Raw genomic sequence first — 16,858 nt, forward strand, 5'->3', positions numbered from 1 at the left:
TCCCCGTGGAGCAGAGAACCCGATGCGGGACTCGATCCCAGGACCCTGAGATCATGACCTGAGCCGAAGGCAGCGGCTTAACCCACTGAGCCACCCAGGCGCCCCAGGACTGAATTCTAACTGTAGGTAACCCCACAATGGTTAGAAGGCAACATTTTTTCTTCTATTAGTGCATTAGGAATCAGCCCCTTGTTATACTTGCCAGCAAGTGTCAGTTCCTGGGATTATCTCACTTTTCCCATATTACCCTCCACCCCAAAAAGATAGCATGAGACAAACTGCCAGATTACAGAAATTTTTTTCCAATCATAGTAGAAGAAGTCAAAATTATCTCTGTGATACCGAGGATGGCTGGTTTACCATAGTGGAATACTGTTAATACCCCCAACAGGCTAGCAATTCATGGCCACCATATATTCAATGTTCGTTAGGAGAGTGTTGCTAAAAACTGATAGGATTAAAACTGTTAATTATCATATGGTTTCACTTATTTGTGGAGCATAACAAATAGCATGGAGGACATGGGGACTTAGAGTGGAGAAGGGAGTTGGGGGAAATTGGAAGGGGAGGTGAACCATGAGAGACTATGGACTCTGAAAAACAATCTGAGGGTTTTGAAGGGACGGGGGGTGGGAGGTTGGGGTACCAGGTGGTGGGTATTATAGAGGGCACGGATTGCATGGAGCACGGGGTGTGGTGCAAAAATAATGAATACTGTTATGCTGGAAATAAAAAAAAAAAAAAAAAAAAAAAAAAAAAAAAAAACTGTTACTGGGTGTGAGGAAAATCACAAAATATTCCTAACGATGTCAACCTCAGCTAAAGATAAAGATGGATAAAGATTTCTTCTTCATGAGAAAACAAATGTAATATTTTTAAAATTTATTTCATTTTTTAGGTTAAAAAGTCACTTTCAAATATATTTCTAACTCAAGGAAATGTCTGAAAATCTGCTACTGATAAGCTCTGTAGTACTTTAAAACTTCACTTAAAAAGGAGATTCAGCTGCCTATACTCTAGAGCTGGCAAACTACAGTCTCTGGGCCAAATTCAGCCAGTTGCCTGTTCTTGTATAAAGTTTTACAGAACAGTCACAACATTAATCTATAGTCTATGGCTGCTTTTAAACTACGAAGCCACATGACTGTGACACAGACCATGGTTTACAAAGCCTAGGGTAACTGCTAGCTGGCCCTTTACATAAAAAGGTTCCTGCTTCCTGATCTATAGTGTCTCAAACTCCTAGTTATAAATACTACCACAAACACATAAAACTCTGGAGTCTTAGGAGAAAACAGTTCTAAAGCAGTACTTATTTTGACTTAAGGACACTGGGTGGAGATGACCCTTTAGACAATAAAGAAGTCTTATAATTTCCTGTATCTTCGAGACCATTGCCTAGATACTCTGTAACCACCTAACAAAATACTTATATTTCACTGGAGGATAGGAGAATGAGACTCAACAGCTTTTATACTTACAGATGTTCTTCAAGCTTCTTTTTTAGAAGAACTGACTGAAAATGGAAAATAAAATAAATTTATTTAACAGTTTAACCAACAAAATTATTTTTTTTAAATAAAGAGTACAGTAGTAACTGACCCTGAGTAAGTTCTCAGTTAAGCTCTCTGGTCAAAGAGCTCAAAATAGACAATGTATTTAAGTCTATTTCTCTCATTTTCTCTCTCTCTTTTTAAGATTTTATTTATTCACTTGTCAGAGAGAGAGAGAGAGAGAAAGAAAACACAAGCAGGGGGAGCAGCAGGCAGAGGGAGAAGCAGACTCCCTGCTGAGCATAGAGCCTGACGCTGGGCTCATCCCAAGACCTTGGGATCATGACCTGAGCTGAAGGCAGCCATTTGACCAACTGAGCCATCCAGGTGCCGTATTTCTCTTTGACTGGAGAGAGAGCAGACCATGAGTGATAGCAATCAGTATAAAATACCTAGAAACTGCATATCTGAAGTCTCTACAGTCAAGAACTGGAAAGGGGTGCCTGGGTGGCGCAGATGAATAAGCATCTGCGTTAGGCTCAGGTCATGACCAGGATCAAGTCCCACGTCAGGCTCCTTGCTCAGTGGAGAGCCTGCTGTTCCCCCTACTTGTGCTGTTTCTCACTATATCTCTCTCTGTCAAAAAAAAAAAAGAAAAAAAAGAAAAAAAAAGAAAGTAATAAAAAGGCCACATATACACAGACCTAATATTCTTGGACCCAATAGGCAGGTAGAATTCTAATAATAATACATCTTTTCCCTAACATACTTTTTATTTATTTATTTATTTTTTAAAGATTTTTATTTATTTGACAGACATAGATCACAAGTAGGCAGAGAGGCAGGCAGAGCGAGAGTGGAGGAAGCAGGCTCCCTGCTGAGCATAGAGCCCAATGTGGGGCTCGATCCCAGAACCCTGAGATCATGACCTGAGCCAAAGGCTCAGTCAGCTTTAACCCACTGAGCCACCCAGGCGCCCCCCAACATACTTTTTATCGACTATATTATTCTCCTTGCATCATGGTAGAGACTGGGATCAACTGCCCAAAATACTGACTTACTCAGAGATTTCTGAATACGCACATAAGTAATTCATGTGATTGTATGGGAATGTGAAGGACGCTGTCTGCACAGAATTTAATTTACTTAAGAATGAAGCTTTGGCTGGAGATTAAAAAAAAACTCTCCTGGTGGGGTGCCTGAGTGGCTTAGTCACTTAAGCATCTGAATCCTGATTTGGGCTCCTTGCTCAGCAGGGAGTCTGCTTGAGGACTCTCTAAAATAAATAAAATCTTAAAAAAATAACAAAAATAAAGTCTCCTGGGGTGGGGCGCCTGGGTGGCTCAGTGGATTGACCCTCTGCCTTCGGCTCCAGTCGTGATCTTGGGGTCCTTGGATGGAGCCCTGCACTGGGCTTTCTGCTCAGCAGGGGGCCTGCTCCCCGCCCCCGCAACCTCACCCCGCACACCTGCCTTTGTGCTTGCTTGTGATCTATCAAGTAAATGAATGAAAAAAATCTTAAAAAAAAAAAAAAAAAGTCTCCTGGCATGCTTGGGTGGCTCAGTCGGTTAAGTACCTGACTCTTAATTTTGGCTCAGGTCATGATCTCAGGATTATAAGACTGAACTTAAAATTCTTCCTCTCCCCCTACGTCACATGTGTGCACTTTCTCTCCCAAAACACACACACACACACACACACGCACACACACAAACGCACACACAGTCACCCAAAAAGCAGATGAGAATTGGCCTTTAAAAAAAAAAAAAGGGCATTCTATAAAGGACCATTAGGTTTTGTACCTATACTTAAAACTTGTTAAGGTACATGTTACTAATGAGTTCTATGAAACATTCCATTTTGAGAAAAATTCAGTCAAACCCAATTTATGTAGGCTTAGAAAACAAATTGTTCAATCAGTCAATAGCAGCAGTGATGGGGGAAAAACCTCCACAGTGACTTTTCTGATTTTCAGTCACCTTATTTAAAAATGATTACTATAATTGTTTATTCAGGTCCACTTTAACACAGCTCTGGAATATATCAAATTTACTTCTTTGTTCAGTATGTAAACTACACCAAGATCAATGGACTACAAGGCTCCCATCAGTGCTTCCCCCAAATAAAAAAGAAAGGCAATAACTCTGTTAATTTTCAGTTATCACTTTGATAACTTTTTCATTCTTTTGTACAGATGGTAAAATGAAAATACTTTTAAGTACCTTAACTGTAATTTTGCATTTAGGTTCTGACTGGGCGCTAGCAAAATTAGTTTTAACTGAGATAATACACAATAATCATTCTCATGAATTGTTAACACAGTAGGCACTGCAGTCCCATGTTCATCTCACCACTGTGAGCCATATCAGCCCATCTGACAGGTGAGGAAGGTGAGACTGGGGAGACATTCAGTAGCTTTCAAGTGGCAGACCCAAAATTAAAATCCCAAGTCTGGAAAAAACAAAAGAAAAGAAACAAAAAAAAACAATATACCCCAAAACAAACCCAGGCCTGCCAGACTCCAAAGTTTGTGCATGGTCTTTACTCCCATGCTTCCTATACTCCACCACCTCTCCACTGAAGATTGCTACTATTAAAGGAGGTGGCAGGAGGAGGCCAGACTGCAATAGGAAACTCCAAAATAATTTATAAAAATGTACTAATTATAACAAGGAGGCAGAGCAGGAGTGGGATGGGGGGAACAAATAAGAGCAGAGGTCTTTTTGGCTTGACTTGTTTTCAATATCCTTTAAATATCTTAAGTGTAAAGGACATAAACTTGTAAGGAAAATAAGATATTCATTTGCACAGAATTCCCATAATTAAAAAATCTCAATACCATCAACCATGATGTTAGAGAATGTATATAAATAAAAAAATTTGCTCAATATATAGAAATGAATAGGAAGCCATACTTACAATAGCCTTTTGAGCAGAAACCATGCCAAGAAACAGAGAGGACATATTAGTATGAAGCAAACACAGCAGCCAAGAGAAGGAACGATTTAGTAATTCATGAACATAAGCAAAAATTATGCATTTTTTTTGAAAAATGTACATTTTTCTTTCTTCTATGGTCTCCTCATCCTGTCTTGTTCTCTTGAGTTTTATACACTGTGGCTAGCTCATATTATCCATATGACTGGATTTAACAATGCTTTTCTGCTTCCATGCTAAAAATAAATGACATAAAAATAATAATAAAAATGTGTAAACCATCCTACTGGCTTAAGGTCACATGAAAGGACTATGCTTTTGGTAACAGAAATGGGCAGAAATTACGCTGTTCTTCAGAGGGGACCAGTTCCATTTGGCCAGTTGTTCTACATACTACCTGATATTCCTGAGATGTGACACTATAGGTTAGTGGAAGAGAAGATGAAAACATCAAACATTTGCTGGATTTGGATCATATCACAATAAGGAAAGCTCCTATCTGAATCTTTTCTATATATATAAAAGAACTCTAAGGGAATATCTAAGAAGATAGAGTAACACCTCTCTAGCATCTGGGCAGTCAAATAAATTGACTAACTTAGGCAAATAGTACTTTCATGGCTGGCATCTCACTTCTGAAGTATGTTCTCTTTAAGTAATGGCACAGAACATAGTTAATCAGATTTGATTACCACAGGGATACCTAGGCAAAATTATTGTTTACAGAACAAACTCCTCTGAATGTTCTAACACAAGTAAGAGAATCAAGCACATATGGCAGCTATCTCTGTAACACTAAGGTAGGGCGGACACTGATGTCCTGCCACTCTTATTTCCCATGTACCACATGCCCTTCCCCTTTCTCCTATAATAAATCAAGAAAAAGTCTCCTCAAAGTTTTAGAGACCAAGTGATTTCATCTCGAAGACAGTCTTGGCCTTCTATGTATTTTAATACATTAATGTTGGTTTTGCTTCATCTCTTTCTTGCTTACCATTCTGGATTAGAAAAACACTTTTAAAAAGTAAACCGTAACATTTCAAACTAGTTCTATTTTAATAAGGGAATAAAGTAGTTTAGATGTTGGTGATAATTTTAGGAACTAGGAATTTGGGGTCTAAGAAGGACTACCCACACATTAATGAAAGGATAAACCAAAACCAGAGATCTTAGAAAGAACATACTACCAAATAGAAGATAGCTACAGGTTTATGAAACTCATAAAATCAGATCAATGATGAGCTATTTAGATCTAATATTCACAGGTTTTAAGTAATATGCTGGTTTAACACCCTTCATTGGTTTCTTTCATTTTCATACCCTCTTATATTACTAAGACTGGATAGAAATGATATACCTATAGTTTTGACGATTCTCCAAAAAGCAACTATGTAGAGGTTTATACAACTATGTAAAGGTTTATACTCAAAGACTAGAGTTTACAGCAAATTACACTAGCAATAATGAAAGAACCAACTCTCTGAAGCAAAGATTGGTCACTAAAATTAAGGTCCCCCCCCTTACACTAATTTTGAACACTCTATAGTTGCGGTTCTACCGTATACTGCTTATTAAAAGGAAAGGAATTGCAAAATTTATTTGCACTTTCATTGGAGACTGACTACTATGTGCTACATAAGCACTGTGGTAATTCAGACAGCATGAGAAGATTAAAGTCCATCTAGTTCTGGCACAACACATTTACTATATTCTAATGTGACCGTGACAGTCAAGCAGGCAAGGCTATGACAGATATGCAGAGTATAAGGGAATATTAAAGTAAAAGAAGGTCTGTGAACTTCTATTTGTGTGGGGCTGGGCTGGGGTAGCAAGAGGGACTCAGAAATTCAGGGATGGTTATTTCTAAGGATAGCATTATTTTTGAAAATATCAATTATACATAAAAAATTTCTACTTGATGGGACGCCTGGGTGGCTCAGTTGGTTAAGCAGCTGCCTTCGGCTCGGGTCATGATCCCAGCATCTTGGGATCGAGTCCCACATCGGACTCCTTGCTCAGCAGGGAGCCTGCTTCTTCCTCTGCCTGCCATTCTGTCTGCCTGTGCTCGCTCTCTCTGATAAATAAATAAAATCTTTAAAAAAAAAAAAAAAATTTCTACTTGAACATGCCAAATTACTAACAGCACTGTTGTTGTTATTGGCCAGAGGGAAAAAACCCTGAACTCTGAATACTGAGATGAACACATTTATAACACAAAGCCTAAGGGCACCTAGCTGGCTCAGTCAGAAGAGCATGCGACTCTTGATCTCAGGATCGTGAGTGTGAGCCCCACAATGGGAGTAAGGAACTTAAATGAATAAATAAAAACTTAAAGAAAAAAATCCTAGTTTTCCCACTTCCTAAAACAAACAAAACTCCACAATGCCTCAGTCAATTCCTTAGCTAATAACTACAAATAAACTTCCAATTTCCAGCAGAGTGATTCCAATCAGTACAATGAAGTACTGTCTGGTCCTTTCATTAAGGAATGTTAGTAAAAGGAAAATATTGCTTCTTTTCTATAACCAATATAATTGTAAATTATTCTGATAGAGACAATCAAATAAAAAACAGAACTTATAGCTTTTCTTAACACTGTGAAACTATTGGTTCATACATATTAAAACTTACATCTTCTGCTTTTGAGCCTTGATCCTGTAAAGATTTTTGCAATTCTTCAACTTGTGACTGTACTTCCAGAAGTCTTTGATTCACCAACCTAGAAATCAACTGTATATTAATTTTCCAAGTTCAGACTTCCTTTTATCTTCTCCCTAGGTTATCATATTGGTTAGAAAGGCAGTATAATTAACAAAACAAACCCTCATGTTAAGATAGTAGTGCAGCTCACTGTTTTGGTTATTTTCTTGTTTTACTTGAAATTTCTATGATGATTTCAAATATGGTAGTTTAGTGGACATATTTTGTTGCCCCAATATGCTTATATACACCTAATTATCTGAAGTTCATGTGAATACGTTTATTGAAACTATGTGTCAGGCACTATGCTCAGCACTGTGCTAAAAGATCCCCATAGTGAAGGAATTCAGTAGGGAAGCAAAATGAATACAAGATAAATACTAATACAAGATAAATACTTCCACATAGCACACAGAGGTACCAAAAGGGAATAATGACTGCTTGAAGCAGAAAGAACTTTCTCTAATCATGTGGAGGAGTTAGGCTCGACTGAACTGAGACTAGAACAAGAAATAAAATACTTAAGCGATTAAGAGTGGAAAGCAGATTTAAAACAGAGAATTCACCATGTCCTAATCACACAGAAAATGAGAGGTTATTGTGACTTTAAGAATGGCATGTCTAGGGCGCCTGGGTGGCTCAGTGGGTTAAGCCGCTGCCTTCGGCTCAGGTCATGATCTCAGGGTCCTGGGATCAAGGCCCGCATCGGGCTCTCTGCTCAGCAGGGAGCCTGCTTCCCTCTCTCTCTCTGCCTGCCTCTCCATCTACTTGTGATTTCTCTCTGTCAAATAAATAAATAAAATCTTTAAAAAAAAAAAAAAAAAAAAAAAAAAAAAAAAAAGAATGGCATGTCTAGAGCCTACTTAAAAAAAAAAAAAAAAAATTCTTTAAAAAAGGGGACGCCTAGCTGGCTCAGTCAGTAAAGCATGCGACTCTTTATTTCAAGGTTGTGAGTTCAAGCTCCATGTTGGGCATGGAGCCTACTTAAAATTAAAAATAAATAATAAATAAGTAAATAAATAACATTCTTTAAGAACAGCATGTCTAAAGACTAAATTATGAGGGAAAGAATGGCTACAGATGAAACCAGAGAAGAGGAGAGGTTGGGTACAACCTTGCACGAATGCAAAAGTATTTAGAACTTATCTTAAAATCTGGCTGAGGGGTGCCTGGGTGGCTTAGTGGTTTAAGCCTCTGCCTTCAGCTCAGGTCATGATCTCAGGGTCCTGGGATAGAGCCCCACATCGGGCTCTCTGCTCAGCTGGGAGCCTGCTTCCCCCTCTCTCTCTGCCTGCCTCTCTGCCTACTTGTGATCTCTCTCTGTCTATCAAGTAAATAAATAAAAATCTTAAAAAAAAAAAATCTGGCTGAAATGGAATAACCCACCCAGCCTTTAAAACAATGTTGATTCTGGAGCTCAGAAATTCTCTAAGTCAATTATGACTGACTTGGTTCCCTAATCTTGGGCAATCACTCTAAAGGACTGCAAGAAGGGTTAAGGGTTAACATTTTAGACAGAGCACATTGGTAGGCAAGAGGAAGATGTTATTAAAAAGGTCAAAGTGAAGGCATGAAGACCAGGAGGAGGCTACCACAGTTATTACCAAGTATGCCTGAAAGAGGAGGTAACAAGGATGAAATCTATCTAAAGGGCAAAAGAATACATGGAATAAAAACACTAAGGATTTTGGTTTGAATTACTGAAAAACATTTAATGAAGGGAATTCAGGAGAAACAGGTTGAGAAGGGAAGATAAACTTATTTTGTATTTGTTGAAAATGCAGAGCCTAGAGATATCTGTCAGACAGCTAGACCTCTGTGTCTGAAGCACAATGAGAAATCTGTGTTGAAAATATAGATGTGAGAGCCATTTGGAGTTAACTGAGCCATAAGCAAAAATAATACTAACTAGAAAGATTGTGAAGAAGAGTGGAAAAGAGAACAAATATGTCCATGGCAGGTAACCAATCACAGGGTAGAAAGAGGAGCTTCAACCCTAAGAGAATTAGGAGAAACATAAGAGAGTTGTGCTAACTGAAATTCAAAAAAAGTTTAAGGAAGGAGAAAATGTACGATGACAATGAATACAATAGACATGAGGTAAGATAAAGTGTTGAATGCTCCTACTGGAGTGGCCATTTAAGGGAGGACTGGTGATTTTAGGAGGAAACACATTAGTGAAATGGTAGGATGGCAGAACTACCTCAAATTAAGGACAAAACAGGGCAATGAATTTTTATTATCTAAACAGAAAATTCAGTAAGCAATTACTTTTTTAACTAAGTAAACTGTAAGTAATTCTTACCATTAATGTTCCAAGTTCTGTAACTAGTGAAAATCACAGTACAAATTCCATTAAATCTATAATAATAACTGATGTTTTTCAAATCAAAGGACAGAAAATTTGGGTGCTTTTTAAATGCTGAAGGAATTACCTAAAAATCCATACTCAACGTGGGGAGATATGTAAATACATTACTAGCGACACTGTAACTTTGCTCCATCTTTTCAGAAAGTAATACAAAAAATATATTTCAAACTATTAGAGTATTTCAACCATCCATCTTAGCCATTTTTGAAATTATTTAATAAAAAAATACTGTGGTAATTAACATAATGTATACTAAATCCGTATCAAGATGTTCCTTTTAAGTACTTGAAAACTCAAGGGACGCCTGGGTGGCTCAGTTGGTTAAGCAGCTGCCTTCGGCTCAGGTCATGATCCCAGTGTCCTGGGATCGAGTCCCACATCGGGCTCCTTGATCGGCAGGGAGCCTGCTTCTCCCTCCGCCTCTGCCTGCCTCTCTGTCTGCTTGTGCTCGCTGGCTCTCTATTTATCCCTGACAAATAAATAAATAAAATCTTAAAAAAAAAAAAGTACTTGAAAACTCAAATGTCTAGTGAGAGGGAAGAGACAATCACAGCAATAGAACTGTTGAAGTGTGAAGTATACACAGAGGGATGAAGATATACAAATACAAGTGAAAAAAAAATACGAGTTCATCTTTTTTCAAAAAATGCAACTTCAAAAAAAAAAATAAATGAGCACCACTTCATGGTGTTGTTTAGAAGAGTAAGATAATATACAGAGTGTTCAGCACAGTACCTGTACATAATAGGCACTCTATAAATGTGAACTGCCTCTAACTATTTTCTCCCCCTTCAGAGATTTAGTTAGTTCACATCTTAAGTAAAGTCTACATACATATAATTGTCAGGAGGTATAGGAAGAGGGTGAGTTTAGGATCATAATAAACTCTCAGTGGGAAGGGAACAAGATCACGTATACTTTGACAAAGAAGTGTATTGTGAGGGTCAGCAAGTATTACAGATTTTAAAAAAGCCAACTTACTGGGAAAACTAATTGGAAAGGATTGTGGAGGTTTACGACAACCCTTTCCTTTTGACAGACAATATATTGATGGTGAACAAATTGAATTTAAGTTAAAAGATTCAGTGGAACTAGTAAGAGGTTAAGTTAGAGACAAGGTCCTGTAAATTCTTATTAAACTCCATTAAGAACAAACTTAGGGTAATTCACTTAAGGGAAAAAGCATTCCATGAGGGGAAGATAGAAAAAAATGATAGGCAAACATGGCAAAAGAGAAACTGAAAAGAAAGAGGGTATGGATGGGGTGCTTGGCTGGCTCAGTTGGTGGAGCATGCAGCTCTTACTCTCGGGTTTAGTTCAAGCTCCATGCTCAGTGTAGAGATGGTTTAAAAATAAAAATCTTAGAAACAAAAACAAAAAAAAGGTATGGATTACATAGAGGCTTTGAATTTAGGTAGCCTGGGTCTGAGCCCAAATTCCCTCACCTGTAAAACTTTAGTAAAGATAAGACCACATACTTAAAATGAATAGCACAGTATTTGGAACAAACAAAACCTTAATAAACATTAGCTGCTATTATTATTGTTGTTCTAGGTTACAGATGGTCATACTACAAAGGCAAGTTATCAATCTGTACTGTAATTCAAGCAAAAGGTCTGCTGGGAAGATGGCAGAGTAGGAGGATCCTAAGCTTGCCATATCCGCATGTAATAACAGCTAGCTACAACTAGATAGCACCACAGGAGTGTAAATAACCCAGGAAACAACTTGAAAACTGGCAGAACAAACTTCACAGCTAAAGGTACAGGAGAGGTCCCACTGAAGAAGGTAGGAAGGGCAAAGTCATGGTTTGGGAGCAAAACATACCTTCACCAGGGAGCCCTGAATAGGAAGGATGGATCTCTGTAATATTTGACTTTCAAAGTAAGAGAGGCTGAATTTCCTGAGTTCTTAAAGCCAGCAAGACTTAAAGCCTGGAATTTAAAAAACTGGTGAGCTCGGCTCTGGTAGAGCCCTGACTGCAACAGGAAGCAGTGCCCCAGCCCTTAAAGACACAGCATGACCAAGGGCAGTGTAAATATAGCACAGAACCAGCACTTTCAAACACCGAGGGCGGACTAGAGGGAGTGATTTGCCCATCTCTGAATGTGGCCCGGAGAAACAGGGATCATGCAGAGACCTTTCTAGGAATAAAGGAACTGGCAGACACCATTTCCCTCTCCCTGTCCCCCAGCAAACACATAGTCACCACTCCTACCTAATTTGTACCAACCACGGCTCCATGGTTCCGCCCTTCCCAGTCACACTCCCCTTAAGCCCAGGGCTGCAGCACATCAACAACCCCCACCCCCCCGCCATCCAGAAAACTTGTGCAAACCCTGCCAACATCACATCTCCCATCTCCCAACTTGTGTGTTTTGTGGGACCTCTGGTCTCATTTGTGGGTCAGATCTCATTTCATAAGCACACCATTGCACACCTTGTTAAAACACTCCCCACCCCTGCTGGGGACCAAACATTGTCCACAATACGCAAAGAAAGCCTCTAAAGACAACTGGAATGAAGGAAAAAGAGGTCAAGACTCAACAGCAGAGCACACACGTAGGAGATGCACCCTGAAGTGCCAGGCCCTGGGGAACAGGCAACACTGAACTACAGGACCTCCTTTTCATTAGGCTGTTATCATTAATAGCAAAAGAAGTAGCTGACTTTCCTAACAGAATTAGACACAGAAAGAAAAGACAAAATGAGGAGACACAGAAATATGGGCCAAATGCAAGAACAGGACCAAACCACAACAAGAGGCCAAAGCAAAACAAATATATGTAATATGCCTGATGGAATGTAAGGTAGGAAACATAAAGTTACTCACGGGACTTGATAAAAGCATGGAGGACATCAATGAGATCCTTCAAATAGCATTAAAAAGGAACCAATCAAAGGTGAAGTACACAATACATGAAATTAAAAATACACTTGATGGAATAAATAGCAGGCCAGATGAAGTGGAGGAATAAATTAATGACCTGAAAGAGCAATGGGAAGTAACCAAACTAAGCCAAGGAGAGTAAAGAAAATTAAGCAAATTCAGGACAGCCTTCCGAAACCAGTGACTCTATCAAACGTATTAACATCTATATGACAGGGATCTCAGAAGGAGAGAGAGGTAAGAGGGCAGAAAATTTATTTGAAGAAATAGCTGAAAACTTCCCAAATTTGGGGAGGGTAACAGATATCCAGATCCAGGAGGCACAGAGAGCCCCCAAAAGTTCAACCCCAAAAGGTTCATACCAACACACATAAAAATGGCAGGAAACAGGGATTAAAAAATTTTTTTTAAGCAGCAAGAGAAAACAGTTACATACAAGAGAAACCCCATAAAGCTATTGGCAGATTTCTCAGCAGGAACCTCACAGGACAGAAGGGTGGCATGATATTATACATGCTCAAAGGGAAAAATCTGTAGCCAAGAACATTCTATCCCACAAGGCTATCATTCAGAATGGAAGGACAGATAGTTTCTCAGACAGAAACTAAAGGAATTCATGACCACTGAACCAGTCCTACAAGAAATATGACAGGGAACTCTTGAGTAGATAGGAAAGGCCATAAGGGAGTATGAGAAGTAAAAAACACAAAAGTAGTAAAAATAAGTATTTCTGTAAAATTCAGTCAAGGGGTTCATGAAAGGATATAACACATGACACCACATGCCTAAAACATGCAGTGGGGCAGAGGAGTAAAAAATGGGTTTAAACTTAATATACTGACTGCTATATGCAGAGGATATGATATACAAACCTAATGGTAACCACAAATCAAAAACCAATAATAGATATGCAAAGAATTAAGAGAAAGGAATCCAAATATATCATGAAAGAAAGCCAATAAATCATGAAATAGAGCAAGGGAAGAAAGGATCACAGAAAAACTATAGAAACAACCACAAAACAAGTAACAAAACCAGCAATACATATTTATCAATAACGACACTGAATGTAAATGGACTAAAAGCTCCAATTAAAACACACAGGCTAACAGTAGATAGAAAAACAAGACCCATCTATATGCTCCTTACAGGAGACTCATTTGAGACCCAAAGATACTTGCGGATTGAAAGGGGATGGAGAAAGATTTATCATGCAAATAGCTGTCAAAAGAAAGCTGGGGTAGCATTACTTATAATGGACAAAGTAGACTTAAAAATGAAGACTGTAGGGGCACCTGGGTGGCTCAGTTGTTTGGGCATCTGCCTTTGGCTTAAGTTTTGGTCTCAGGGTCCTGGGCTTGAGCCCCGCACTGGGCTCCCTGCTCAGCGAGGAGTCTGCTTCTCCTGCCCCTCACCCTGACTCATGCTCTCTTGCTCTCTCAAATAAGTAAAATCTTTATTTGAGAGAGAGAAAGCGAGAGAGGACAAGCAGGGAAAGGGAGACGCAGGCATCCCGTTGAGTAGGGAGCCTCATTCCAGGGCCTTGGGATCATGACCTGAGCTGAAGGCACACACTTAATCGACCAAGCTACCCAGGCACCCCTCAAATAAATGCTCTTTAAAAAACAACAACAAAAAGACAGTAACAAGGGAAAAAGAAGGACACTATATAAGGGGACAATCCAATAAGAGGATATAACAATTTAAAAAATTTATGTACCCAACACGGGAGAACCAAATACATAAAACAGTTAATAACCAACAAGAACTCATCTATAGTAATACAGTAATAGTAGGGGACTGGAACACCCACTTACATCAATGGACAGATCATCCAAACATATACCATACACAAAAATAAACTCAAAATGGATGGAAGACCTAAATGTGAGACCTAAAACCATAAAAATCCTTAAAGACAGTGCAGGCAGTAATCTGACTTCAGCCATTGCAACATTTTTCTAGATATGTCTTGTGAAGCAGGGAAACAAAAACAAAAACAAACTCCTGGGACTACCTCAAAATAAAAAGTTTCTGCACAGCAAAGCAAGCAAACAACAGTACTAAAAGATAACCTATAGAATGGGAAAAGATATTTTCAAAGGACATATCTGATAAAGAGTTAGTATCCTCGGGGCGCCTAGGTGGCTCAGTGGGTTAAGCCTTTGCCTTCTGCTCGGGTCATTATCTCAGGGTCCTGGGATCCAGCCCCACATTGGGCTCTCTGCTCAGTAGGGAGCCTGCTAATCCCTCTCTCTCTCTCTGCCTACTTGTGATCTCTCTCTCTCTGTCAAATAAATAAATAAAATCTTCAAAAAAAAAAAAAAAGTTAGTATCCAGAAGATACAGAAAACATATACAACTCAACAACCAAAACCCAAAAAATTCAATTTAAATAAAGGGCAGAAGACACAAAGAGACATTTCTTTTTTTAACATTTTATTTATAGATTTGAGAGAGTGAGCAAGTGAGCATGAGCAGGGGGAGGGGCAAAAGGGAGAGAGAGAGGAAAAAAGCAGACTCCCTGCTCAGCAGGGAACCTGATGTGGGGCTCAGTTTCAGGACCCTGAGATCATAACCCAAGCGAACTCTGACACTTAACCAACCAAGCCACCCAGGTGCCCCATGAACAGACATTTCTCCAAAGAAGACATCTAGATGGCCAAGAGATGCGTGACAAGATGCTCAACATCACTCATCATTAGGGAAATGCAGATCAAAACTACAATGAGGTATCACCCCACACCTGTCAGAACGGCTAAAATTAAAGACACAGGAAACAAGTGTTGATGAGCAATGGAGAGAAAGGAACCCTCCCGCACTGTTGTAGTGCGGTGCAGCCACCAAGGAAAACAGCATGGAGGTTCCTCAGAACCTCCAGAAAGTTAAAAATATAGCCACCCTATGATCCAGTAACTGCACTACTGGATATTTACCCCAAAATACAAAAATGCTAATTCAACAGGATACATGCAGCCTGATGTTTACTGCAGCATTATTTACAACAGCCCAACTATGGAAGCAGCCAAATGCCCACTGATAGGTGAACAGATAAAGGTACATATACAATGGAATATCAGTTATAAAAAAGAATGAAGTCTTGCCATTTGTAATGACATCAGAGAGCTAGAGAGTATAATGTTAAGTGATGTAAGTCAGCCAGAGAAAGACAAATACTATATTTTATTCATACGTGGAATTTAAGAAACAAAACAAAAAAGCAAAGGAAAGAAAAAGAAGTCAAACCAAGAAACAGACTCTTAACCATAAAGAACACACTGATGGTTTTCAGAAGGGAGGTGGGTGTGGGGATGGGGGAAAGAAGGGATTGGGATTAGAGAGTACACTGATCATGATGGAGAAGTAAGAGAAGGTAAAATGATTAAAAAAAGAGAGAGAGAACAAACAATACTAAGTTGTAAACAGCTGTAAATGCCATCAGGACTTGGGAGATACTCCGTCACCTACAACATGAGTGCTGTTCAAATGACAAGTAGTTGTTTTGTTTCTGATGAGAGAAGGCCAATAACTATAAAGCCTGTGAACAATGAAAAGCATTATAAAGGAAGTTGTGGGTACTGATTCACTGGAAAAAAATCAGGGTACAGAGAAGGCCTTCCTGTAAGATGGTTAAAATATAGCCTAGAGGCAAAGGATGTTGATGGTGCTCTCACCATGGGACTGTGGGACTGAGAGCTGCTTTCTGAAATTCCCTTTTCTTCCTTTTTAAAAACTTTTTCTAAGTATTTTTAAAAAGTATTCATTCATTATGCTCTAAGAATTCACATAAAACTGTTCTCCTTCTGTTTATGCTTAACCGTGCTCTAATAATTACCCTGGTATTTATACTGTTTGCCGATTCTACCTCAGCAGCTTTAAAAATTAAAAGAAGGGCAGGACATGTAAAATTGTAAAAAACAATGTGGACTCACAAGACTGACTCACACCTGGGAAGTGCCAAATCAATTAGGCATAATAAACAAAGAATCTGTATTATCAGGCAAACTAGGAAACCATTAATAAAAATGTCAAATCCCTCAAAAATTATAGCACATCACAGCACTACGGAAAGGAAAAGACACCATATGTTCGTTATCTAAGAAACATTTCCAAAAAGGTAAAGAACACAAAAGACTTTCACAACAAAATGTAAAAGTAATACTTTCCAGAGTAAGCTACTGCTTTACAGTAGTTTTGAATGACTGCATAATTCGATACACTGAAAACGTACAAGCAGAAAAGTGGTTTTCTTGTTTAATTTGCAGATTCTAAACTCTCGTAATTGTTTATAAGATGAATGACATTTAAAGCTCACAAAAAACAAGATTTTTTAAAAAGTTCTTGTCAATTCAGTTATGATGGATCCTTTTTTTCTCACATCAACTGATCCTTCAACATATTGGCTTATAAAAACAGGGTAAACTTTATTAATCTAGTAATACACAGAACTCAAGTTGTTGTGGAAGA

General features: G+C 38.7%; 1 protein-coding gene across 4 annotated transcripts in view; it reads right to left on the bottom strand.

Moving 5' to 3' along the window:
* Positions 1–16,858, bottom strand: part of HOOK3 (hook microtubule tethering protein 3) — a 105,379-nt gene that overhangs the window by 13,375 nt on the left and 75,146 nt on the right. For 3 of the 4 annotated variants that reach the window (XM_032329197.1, XM_032329200.1, XM_032329198.1), the window contains exons 16-18: positions 7,062–7,149; positions 4,413–4,418; positions 1,482–1,516 (exon numbers count right to left, since the gene is read on the bottom strand). In XM_032329197.1, the coding sequence (XP_032185088.1) occupies positions 1,482–1,516; positions 4,413–4,418; positions 7,062–7,149 (129 nt within the window). The remainder of the gene's footprint in view (positions 1–1,481; positions 1,517–4,412; positions 4,419–7,061; positions 7,150–16,858) is intronic. The other variant, XM_032329199.1, reaches the window with a different exon arrangement.

Source organism: Mustela erminea, chromosome 21, assembly GCF_009829155.1.
Source record: "Mustela erminea isolate mMusErm1 chromosome 21, mMusErm1.Pri, whole genome shotgun sequence".
In the NCBI taxonomy this organism is placed as follows: Eukaryota; Metazoa; Chordata; class Mammalia; order Carnivora; family Mustelidae; genus Mustela; species Mustela erminea.